General features: G+C 38.0%; 1 protein-coding gene across 1 annotated transcript in view; it reads left to right on the forward strand.

Annotated features, from left to right (window-relative positions):
- LOC149213778 (uncharacterized) overlaps positions 1–12,233 on the forward strand; it is a 134,891-nt gene that overhangs the window by 103,527 nt on the left and 19,131 nt on the right. The window contains exon 8 of the mRNA XM_089392118.1: positions 1,803–1,872. Within this exon, the coding sequence (XP_089248244.1) occupies positions 1,803–1,872 (70 nt within the window). The remainder of the gene's footprint in view (positions 1–1,802; positions 1,873–12,233) is intronic.

The raw sequence follows: 12,233 nt of genomic DNA on the forward strand, positions 1-12,233 counted from the left end.
TGAAAATATTTCAAATGTTTGTAGATCGCTGCGGAAGCATTACATGTCTGGATCTTTGGAATGATCTCATTTTTGATTAACAACTTAGTCAGCATCACAGTTCTGACAATCTCATTTTTGAACTGTGATTGTTAATCTCATTTTGCATTAAGTTGAACTGTGATTGTCAGAACTTTGATGCTGATTAAGTTGTCCCTCAAAAATGAGATTCCAAGATTGACAATCACAGTTTTGACAATCTCATTTGACAAGGTCTCCCTTGGTTGCCTTAGTTGCCCCTTGCTCCATTAAGGGTGCCACACGTGCAACAAGGGTCACTTGGTTTCACGGCCACACCTTTGGGTGCAAAACGGCTTGGATACTTCGCCCACAAAGGTTCTTTTGTGGTGCCAACTCACACAAACCCAGTACCCAGGGTTGTGGAGTACCTCCCAAACTACAAATATCAACAGTTCATCCCTTGGGCCAATTAATCCCTTGGGGACATCACAAACACTGAGAAATAAGACTGTTGTATCGATTTACAACACTTTTTTGAGCAAGTCCATACTATTTCACAAGGACGTATGAATTCTGTATGTTTGTACTACTGTACTGTAGACTGTTCCGTTCCACTGCTGGAAATGGCAGCTGAAAACAATGGCTGAAAATTGCTTTATGTTGGCTGAAAATGAAGTTCCATTTAAAAAATGGACCTTGCCTCGAAAAGTGAAAAAAACAAACAATACCTAGTTTTAGTCAAACTATTTTTGACACTTTGATGTGCTACTCTATCTATCCTTGGATCTGTCTTTACCAGCATAGACATTTCATGGATCTGATACCATTTCATGGAAATTTAGCATATAAAAAAACCAAGATAACTTGAAAGAGTTCTCTGTATTGTGCTCTTTAATCAGAGAACGAAAGCTTTCTCAAGTTGTGTCAATCTACTTCATGAATGTGGGATAAACCAAGAAACACCATAAAGTGAAACAAGATGTAAAAGCATAAAATAACCCAAAGTCAGGTTGGCTTTATTAATACCAAAACCTAATATCTAATTGACATTATAAGCTAATATTTACTTTAACAGATTTGCTTTGAACTCATAATTACCTACAAAGAGTAATGATGCCTTTTTAAACAAATAAATTTATATTTTCTCTTCTTGTAACAGACTCCTGTTTCCTAAAGTTGCTTGAAGAGATCCTAAGTCATTCTAAGAACTGATTACTTAGGGAGTATCCATGCCATATTATAAATTTTGATGTTTGGGGCATCATGTAGATAATCTCTTGATGTTATTCTCAACGATTTGCTTATCTGAATTACTCATGAGAAGCTTGTCCACCTTTTGCGTTGTCTTTGAAAATAGACTTGTTTGTTGGCTATATATATATATATATTCTAATCTATGTTATAGAAAATGTAAAACATTGGAGGAATTGAGTCCAATCTTCAAGCATAGTGCTAGCCCTAGGATGTTAGTAGAGAGGTTCATCTACATTGTCAATTCCATGTGAGCATCTTCATCAGCATGAACTTGCTGGAGCATGAACCACTCTCTATTTCTTCCTTGGTTTTATCGTTAGCTCTTAAGAATGCACTGGCTGCTGTTTTTGCGCTTGGCTGTCTTCATACTTTTTGGTTGGTTGTGCACATAGTAGACTTCGTTTTTATTTATTTGTTTTTGAGAGTAAAGGCTGAAGTTCACATAAGCATGTTCTGAAATTTATGCTTTAAGCTCTTTCAATTTTGTCGATGAAGAAAAGGTGGCTGAGATGGTCTATTTGATAATTTTGTGTATCTAATAACTACAGGGCATGCGAAGCATTAAAGAATTGCTTGCCTGATATTCTGCGGGATGCAACCTTTAGCAATTGCCTCCGGGTAAGTGATTTGACATTTTTACCATATTTGAGTTGTGGGAGATCTTTCTTCCTTTCTAATGAATATGATAGCTCTTTTTTCCTCTCAATTTAGGCCGCCCTTCTTCTGTTCTCTTTTAAATTTAGTGAGTTTTTCACATTGAACATAGTATTCAGATGTTTTTCGTTTGTATTTTCATTTTCAGTATATCAATACTCTAGAAATTTCAAGTTCAGTTCTGTTTCATTTTACCATACAAAAGATGTCTCACTGCTAAAGCATAATATAGTGGTTAGGGAAAATGCTCCTTTTGTAAACAATCATGTGTCAATTTCTTCTAAAAATAAACAAATCCAGGATACGAGCCGGTATCTTTTCTGTGATGGATTAGTGAAGTCCATAGCCAGTTTCATATTTGATCTGATCCGTTAATCTGGCAGCCACTACTTGTTCTCCTTTTCCTTCTATACAACACAATGCTCTACTCGTGAAAATACTTTGAGGGTGTTTTTACAAATACACACATATTAAACATACAAAGTATATTATGAAAAAAAGTTCAGTTCCATTTCATTTTACCATAAAAAAAGATGTCACTGCTAAAGCATACAATATAGTGGTTAGGGAGAATGCCCCTTTTGTAAACAATCATGTGTCAATTTCTTCTAAAAATGAACAAATCCAAGATACAAGCCCGTATCTTTTCTGTGATGGATTAGTGAAATCCATAGCTAGTTTCAAATTTGATCTGATCCGTTGATCTGGCAGCCACTACTTGTTCTCCTTTGCCTTATATAAAACTCTAAGCTCTATTTGTTGTGAAAATACTTTGAGGCTGTTTTTACTTTTTACAAATACACACATATTAAACATACCAAGTATATTACAAAGACTTAAGCAAGCCACAAAAAGGATGCCTCAAAGTAAATCTAGGGTAAATCTCAAAGCAGCACTTAAACAAAACAGGAAGTTAACAAATTTCAACCATAGTACAACCTCTTAAAAACTGAGTAACATGCAGGGTAATGTTATGGCCTTGATTTTTTTTTTTTTTTTTTTCCCTTCACAAAGGCCAGGATGACATTCTCCTTTATTTTTTATTTTCATCCTTTTACTTAAATTTTTAACATTACCATGAAATTACTCAGGATGTTTGAGAGTGGTTCCAACCTCATCGGCCTTCATATGGAGAAAATAAAATTTCATATCCTATTCAAAATTCAGCATACTTAACAGTTTTCAGGAATTCAAGATCAATGGGATTGTGGTATTTTATTAGATTATATCATGTGTGAAGGTATCTGATTAGCATTTAGTCAAGAGGACCAAGCCCTATATGTACTGTAGTGTTGGTGGTGTTAATTGTTGAACTCCTTTGTCATGCCCTTAGAAAAAAATTACCTTTCAATCAAAACAAAATCATTGGTCAAGCATGTTAAGCTTTTTCTTCCATATTTTGAGGCTTGGATTAAGTAGTTTGATCAAAATTGGGCAATGTTGATGAATATCCCTTGACAATCAAGGTAGAGGCAAAGACTAGACAAGAGGAGAAGAATCTAGATTCTAAATGGTTGATGCATCTAAATGGATGATGCTCAAATAATTAATCATTAATATACAATGGATGCCATATTTATCTTGATTTATGCATGCTTCCATATCTTCTACAACTAATTTGGTATTTTGGATGTTTTTTCAATATAAATGCAAATATATATATATACATATATATATATATATATATATATATATATATATATATATATATAGTAGACGCTTTCGAGACACTTTGCTTCCTAGAATTTTGGGAAATGATGCTTCCGCGTTCCTGCTTTGTGCAACATTGTTCTAGATTCATTGGTAGATGTGTCTCTAGAAACAATGGAGTGCCAAACAGCACTTCCATGAGCTTTCAACTATGCTTCCATTTTGTATTCCCATATTTCATATTTTTCTTCATTCAACTCAGTCGCTGGATAACCAACTTGACTCTCTTCATTAACTATAATAAATTTGGAAACTATTGCAATACCAAAGACTTCATTTGATCATATGAATGCATGCTTCTTTGACTTTCCCATCTCTATACTTTTGAGATCTTCCTTCCAATTGTTAGGTTGCAACTGACGAAACCTACTTTGATACCACTTGTTGGAATCACGATTTCCATTAGACCAAACCCACAAGCATTAGTCTCTGCAATTGTCCCTCAAGATTTGACTTCATCCGCTGACATTGATCCTTTTGCTACTGAATACTGTGGGCCTCTATAGCAAGGGTAATGATCCATGAGAAGAGTATATGCAACTGCTGCTGCTCTCCTATGGACCCTGCCCAAATCTTTGCAACTCTGGGACTAAGGATCTACATTGCCCCACCTCACTCCTAGAGGTATAATTGCATGCATGGCGAAATCTACCTTTAGCTTGTAGAGATTTTTAACTCGAACACCAATTTGTTTTACTTTTCCGGCAACAACATGCCTCAAATAAACTTTCCCTTTCTGAACACCACATCATATCCTCTGTCTTCAAGTACAACTACAGAAACTAGATTTTTCTTTAGACCAGGCACATACATTACATTCTTTAGGTGAAGATGAGAGCTTGACTCCCTCTTAAAGGTGACAATGCCAATCCCTTTGGTACTTTATCTCCCCTCATCTCTAAGATCTATGTATAATTGTAGGTCCTTCTCCTCTAAGTTGTTGAAGAACTCTTTATTTCCTGTAATATGAAATGAAGCACCAGAGTATAAGTACCACTCACTTATACTCGAATTGTGATGTGAGAGCATCTCCTCCTGCTCCTGCCTAAGTCACTGGGTTCTGTGAATTTAATCCTTGGGATTCAAAATTCGCCGTACCTCAAGCAAAATCAAACTTGTTTGAATGTGTTCGCTGAATAAAATGTCGAACCCGAATGCCGAACCCGAACGCTGAATTTGAATGCCGAAAAAACCCCGCCTTGAAAATCGCATAAAAATTCATTTACCTTCGCTTTTATTCGGTTAAAAAGTTTGATTTGTTTGTGGGTTAAGTAACTTAGGGTTTCGTTGGCCATCGTTTAACAATTAAAAAAACATAAAAAAATAACAGTCTCTTGACCAGTTTATGTATTGTCGCGGCTTTCCTTTTGTGTTGATTCACAAATCATAGACAACAACATACGGGCCACGACATAGCCACATACCCATTGACTACGCTACGCCGTCTCCAGTCTCCCGCGACGCCCCGACTCCCAACTCCAGTCTCCACTCTCCTGCGACGTCGACTCCATTGCATTGTTTTAAAAGCTGGCCGGCTCGGAATCGACTCGGCTGAGTTGGTCCGAGCCAGGAAAAAAATTTGTAACCCGGCGTTTGAACTGGTTCGGCCGACCGGGTTAAGACTGAGTCATCACATGACTCGGACGGCTCGGCCGAGTCCGTATCAACCCGGCCGGGTCACGGACAACGGCCAGTAAACCCATAAAACCGTTTTTATTTTTTATTTTTTAATGTTCTTGCTGAGTGTGGGGGACTCCAAATGGTTTTATTAATTGTTTAGTTGGTCTTTGGGGTCCATTCCCCTCTCCCAAACCCTATTTAACCCACTCAACTCCTCTCATTCTCTCACCGCCATTCATGCATTTGAGTGAGAACTTCAGTGAGAGTTTGTGAGGAGTTATTGAGTTTGTTTTTGGAGCAGCAATGAGGAGTCTTGGGCAAGCATTATAGTTGGAGTGAGGAGCTTCTTGGGCAGCCATTTGGAGCAGCATTGAGGAGTTGATTTCTTGGAGCAAGCTTGAGAAGGCAGTTTGTGCTTGGAGGTATTTTTTTTCACTTGTACAAATATGTTTTTGCTTATTAAATTTTAGGTGCATATCAAGAAATCCTAAAGAGTGTTTTTTGTGAAAGAAATGAACATTGAATCAATGTTTTTTTTTTTTCATTTTTAGATTGTTTGCTTTCATTTCCAAGTCAAAAAATGGCACGTAGAGTGAAAGATGCTGCTTGGGCATATGTTGAAATGGTTGATAGTCAAATGCATTGCAAATTTTGCCATAGGAAAATTAAGGAAGGCCCTGGGGGCATTAATAGGCTCAAACAACACTTGGCCGGGATTAGAGGCCAAATTACTCCATGTACCTCACCAGAAATAGGGGAGATTAGGAAGGAATTGTTAGCCAACTTTGAGAAGTTTAAAGAAGATAAGGCTAGGCAAAAAGAGTTAGAGGATGAAATTGGGAGGAAGAGGGAGATACAAAAAATGATGGCTACCAACCCCCATTATAATTTTGAGGGTTCTTCCTCTATCCCTCGTATTGATGCATCCAACCCTTTTCGATATGTTCCTCCCTCTTTTGATTCTATTCAAAAAAACGGAAAGGGTAGAATGAAAAAGGGTGATATGACTATCAAAAGTTATTTCACTCCCTCCTCTCCATCAGATGCACATGGTTCTCAAGCTAGTAAAAGTCAAATGCAGCCCATTTTAGATGACCGTTGGAAGAAAGAATTGAGGGAGACTACTTATGATTACATAGCTAGATGGTGGTATGATGCTGATATCCCCTTCAATGCTTCCTGTTCACCATATTATGAGCCTATGTTTGATGCCATGCATGCTGTTGGAAAAGACTTCAAAGGCCCTACTATGCATGAGCTAAGGGGGTATCGTTTGCAGAAAGAAATTTCATCCATTGAGTATTTGAAAGATTTCAAGTACTCATGGGCAAGAACAGGATGTACCATTATGTCAGATGGATGGATTGATCAAAGAAACCGTACCATCATAAACTTTCTTATCTTCAGCCCACGGGGAACCATGCTTTTAAAATCAGTTGATGCATCTGATAAGGTAAAAGATGGGCAATTATTGTTTCAGCTATTGGATCAGGTTGTTGAGGAGGTGGGGGTGGCTAATGTTGTTCAAGTCATCACAGATAATGTCTCTAACTATGTTCTTGCTGGTAAACTGTTAGAGGAAAAACACAAGACCATCTTTTGGACCCCATGTGCTGCACATTGCATAGACCTCATGCTTGAGGATATTGGAAAATTAGAGTGGGTCAAAAACACTGGAGATCATGCAAAAAGCATAACAAAATTTATCTACAATCATTCATGGATTTTGAGCCTCATGAGGAAACACACTGGGGGTAGGCCTATTATTAGGCCTGCCATCACTAGATTTGCTACTCATTTTTTGACATTGAAATCTATGCTTTCCCAAAATAGAAACTTGCAAAAGATGTTTTCCAGTGATGAATGGAATGAAAGCAATTGGTCTCACAAACTGGAAGGCAAAGAATTGAAAAAGAAAGTTAATGAAGAAACTTTTTGGAGAAAAGCAACAAAGATTGTGAAGTTTGCTGAGCCACTGGTTAAGGTGTTGCGGTTGGTGGATGGGGAAAGATTGGCTATGGGCTTCATTTATGAGGCTATGGATCAAGCAAAGGAGCAAATAAAGAGGGCATACAAGTATAAAGTGGCTAAGTATGGGCCCATTTGGGCAATCATTGATGAAAGATGGAACAATCAACTCCATCGCCCTATATATGCAGTTGGGTATTTTTTGAACCCAAGTTATCATTATAAAGCTAAGGAGTCAGGAGCTTTGAGGGGGGAGGTTAGAGATGGACTGATTGATTGCATTGATCGCATGATCCCATTGGAGTCTGATCAGTTGGAGATACACCGACAGGTCACGACCTTCAGCAATGCCTCGGGTACCTTTGGGAAGAACCTAGCAAAGATTGCAAGAGAAGCAGATGAGCCAGGTAAACAAAAATTTCAATTTTGAAATTCTTAATAGTTTTTTTAAATTTTGTTAAATCGTTTATAATTTGAAAGCTGGATATAATTTGTAATTTTGTTGAGATAACTCATTACACTCCTATGTTTTTTGCAGCACAATGGTGGGAGGCTTTTGTTGGCCATTGTCCTGAATTGCAGAAGTTTGCAATTCGTATTTTGAGTCAAACTTGTAGTGCTACTGGGTGTGAGCGCAATTGGTTTGTCTTTGAGAGGATCCACACAAAAAAGAGAAACTGTTTGGATAAAAAACGGTTAAATGGTCTAGTCTATGTCCAATACAACCTCCGGCTCAGACGCAACCAAATGCTAAACAAAAGCCCTGATTCAGATCCCATTGTGTTGGAAGACATTGTTCCAACATCAGATTGGGTAGTGGAGAGTCATCCAACAGAGTTTGATCCTGATGAGGATCTTGATTTTGATTTAGATAGGGAGGCATCACTTGAACATGGTGTTCAGTTGAATTTAGATCCCGATCCACTTGTACTACCAGCCTCGGCCTCACAGCGAACAAGGACTTCAGTTGCAGGCGCTTCCTCTGCTCAGCCACGACAGAAGCGCAGCCGCATATCTTCTCTATCTCAACTTGCATCTGTTGCACAGCCTGCTAGTGCTACCACTTCTACAGTTGCAGTTGGAGATGATGATGATGAGGAGCCATGGGGCCCCCTGTCTGACTCTGATGATGATCCAGAGATTGATCCACATGATCTTGGCTCCTCTGGCAGTAGCTACTAGCTAGTGGCCTAGTAGTACTGGTCACAATTTACTTTTGTTGTAGAGGCCATTTCTAGCCTCCTTGGTTATGTGTTTTTGTTTTGAATCTTTGATCATGTATGTATTGGACAGTGCACTGGGTGCCATTTTGATATAATGGATATATTCATGAGCCTACTTTGATCATATGTTGTCTTCCATCTATATTATAATGCTGTGTGTTTGGAAACATGAATGAAATCTTTAAAATTATGTTTTTTTATAAAATAAAAATAAATATTTAATGTATTTTTTACAACGACTGAGTCATTGAAATCGTGCCGGCCGAGTTGATACCGAGTCGGAGTTGGAGTCGACCCTTGATCGAGTTGGACTTTTAAAACATTGCTCCATTGTTCAGTCTCTCGCCCGATCGGTTGCTCGAGCCTCACAGTCACTTTTTCGCTCGTCGATCAAGTGGTCGCTCTCTTGCTCGGCTCAGTGGAAACATCAAGCCGCAACCCCCAACATGACAAGAAGTTCGCTACTTGAATGCTTCTTGGTTCTCGGCGTCACAGGCTCAGTGAGCTGCACTGTCCAAGTAAGTTAAAATGAATATTTTTTTTTCAGTGAAAACTTAATAAGTTAATATATACAATTTAGTAGTTTTTTTTTAATATAGTGTCTAGACTCTTAGGCTTTAGCCTGAGAGATCCAGACTGTTCAAATTTATTTTATAAATTATAGTTTCATTCTGCAAAAAAAATATAAAACTAATTAAAAAGTAAATTAAAAAATCCTGCAAATATTTCAGGCTTCAAGCCTTCACCTCAGTGTTGAACAATCAAAACCTTCAAATTTCAATGGCACCCCAAAATCAACTACTATAGCCTAGAATTTTGTCAAAAAAGAGGGGAAAAATCTTTTGTGTCAGCTGTGTGGACATCAATTCACTGGCTCTTTAACTAGAGCAGTGATCACCTTCTCAGTGTTAGCAATGGAAGTGGAGGTGGTGTTGAAGGCTCCACTAAGATCCATGATGAACAAAAAACCGTAGTGGAGAAAGACTTTCACTTCAAAGATGGAAAAGGAGAAAAGGGAAAATAAGAGTTAGCGAATTGAGAGGGAGATTGCCATGTCTTCCTCAAACACCATTAATTCAATCTCAACCATTGGTGGATCAAGTTCTACTCAAGTAAAAACATTTGGAACCAAAACATTAAAACAATCTTGAAAAACTGTGGAAAGACAAGAAGTTGATGATGTTGTTGCAGAATTCTTTTATGCATGTGCGATTCCCTTTAATGTATCGAGGAGTCCATATTTTAAAAATGTAATTAAAAAGGCCATTGATTTTGGGAAGGGCTATGTTCCTTTTGGATCTGAAGCTTTAAGGACCACTTTGCTAAAGAAAACAAGAGACAGAGTGATAGAAAAGTTGGTTCAGATTAAAGAGTCATGGAAGCATACAGGATGCACAATTTTGAATGATGGTTGGTCAAATTTGTGTCATCGCCCATTGATGAATGTGCTTGTTTATAGTCCTCAAGGGGTACTTTTTCTTGAAGGAAGTTAATGTAGTGGATCAAGTGAAGACATCAGAATTTGTTCTTGGAATTTTGGATGAAGCAATTCAAGAGGTTTTGGAGAAAAATGTGGTCGATGTTATTACAGATAATGCATCAAATTGTGTTGGTGTAGGGAAGATGATTATGGAAAAGTATAATCACATTTATTGGAACCATTGTGCAACTCACTGCTTGGATTTAATGTTGCATGATTTAGCCAAATTTCCTTGGGTCAATGAGACAATTCGAAGAGACAAAAAAATTGCAAACTTCATCATCAACCATCATCTCACTTTGAGCATATATAGGAAGAATGCATCAAAAGAGTTGTTGACGCCATGTGATACAAGGTTTTCCACTTTTTATATTACTCTGAAAAGAGTTGTTGAGGAAAAAGCAAGCCTAGGAGCAGTTTTCTGCAATATTGAGTGGGAGAGATCTCCCCTTTCAAAAGAAACTAAGGGGAAAAATGCAATGTTCCACCAAGTTTCTGCGATGAGGAGGCGAGGGAGTGTGTTAAAATTGGCAACCAAGGCAAAACTTCATGTGTGTCATCTTATTCATGGCTGATAATATTTTTATTAGATTCCTCTCGTCGAGAGGTGTAGGATTGATATAAAGATCATCCGATTCCGATAAGTATTCATGGAGATATGAATTTATTTTGATTATGGAATTATTATCAAGCCGACCTACAACTCATGTAGGCTCAGAAGCCCAACAGTCGCATCTATTCACCCACCAACGTTGTGTATAAATATAAGAGGACTTTTCCTCATTTGGACTCACTCATCTCATCACATCTCTCTCTCTACTGCGCAGATATGAGTCTCTTCTCTACTACGCTGAAATGGGTCTCTCTCTCACACGTGCAAAGCCGGAAGCTGTTGAATTTGAAGCTGCAACTGCAGAAGTAAAGATTGACTTGCGTGGCCTAGAAGATCTCCTCATCTGAACTGTGCTGTAGGTTCATCTGAACCTCCTCTGAAAGCCGCAACTTTTGGTGGTGAAATGAAGTCAATCCGACGAACGGTTTGCAAGATATCGACTGCCCTAGTTTGAAACCGGAAACTGCTGAAGCTGCAACTGCAGAAGCAAAGATTGACTTGCGTGGCCTAGAAGATCTCCTCATCTGAAATGTGCTGTAGGTTCATCTTAACCTCCTCTGAAAGCCGCAACTTTTGGTGGTGGAATGAAGTCAATCCGTCAAACGGTTTGCAAGATATCGACTGCCCTAGTTTGAAGCCGGAAACTGCTGAAACTGAAGCTGCAACTGCAGAAGTAAAGATTGACTTGCGTGGCCTAGAAGATCTCCTCTTTGGAACTGCGCTGTAGGTTCATCTGAACCTCTTTTGAAGGCCGAAACTTTTGGTGGCGGAATGAAGTCAATCCGACGGTCGGTTTGTGAGATATGGTCTGCCCTAGTTTGATAATGAAGCCGCTAATGCCGATGCTGCTGATCTAGGGTTTGCTACTAATCAGATTTATTATACTATTTCTCTCTGCTGAATTATTGAAGATAAAAGAAGATTTGATCAAAGGGTTTCCCCACACATTATGGGGTTTGTCCCTGGCTAGCCGCCACATCTTGTGTCTCTTGTCTTGGCTTATTTTCTGTCGATCGTTTAATGTTCTATCTGCACTTTACTTTATGTATATGTGATTGCTAATCTGTGGAATATAATAAGAAAAAGAAGTAAACTATTATAAGCATAGAACATACCATAACTTAACAGAGTGGGGCTATGCAGGAGCGACCTATGCAAAAGCTCCCCACCAATTTTTAGGAAATGTGGGGGGACGTCGAGCTCTTTAAAACTTATAAATATGAAATATAAATCGATGAATCATATAATTGAAACAAATTTAAAATGAAAAGCATGATCATTGATATCATTATCATATAAATTATAATCATACATCATACATGTAAGTTTGTAACTGTACAATGTAACTACTAGTCTACTAACTTACTAGCAATGCACAATGAAAAAAAATTGTAAAATTATAAATGTTTAAAGTTTTAAACTTTAAACCATATTGATGTTCCACTTCCAAGTATGAACATTGAATATTGAATAATATAACAACATAGTCCATTACATGCAACAACATGCTATTTGGACCCTAGATTGTTTGGGTTATCAAGACATAGGGATGAAGAAGTCATGAATGGAATTATCCAGGCTATTGAGAAGCTAAATCCAGATCCAGTAATTGCAGGTTTGGTTAGATGTCAGTTGAGGTCATAAAGGTTAGAAGAAGGGTTATTTGGAACACAATCAACAAAGTATGATAGGAGCATAAGTGATCCAACAG

Source organism: Pinus tabuliformis, chromosome 1_1, assembly GCF_031772625.1.
Source record: "Pinus tabuliformis cultivar Carrire ecotype Pingquan chromosome 1_1, CPIR1, whole genome shotgun sequence".
In the NCBI taxonomy this organism is placed as follows: Eukaryota; Viridiplantae; Streptophyta; class Pinopsida; order Pinales; family Pinaceae; genus Pinus; species Pinus tabuliformis.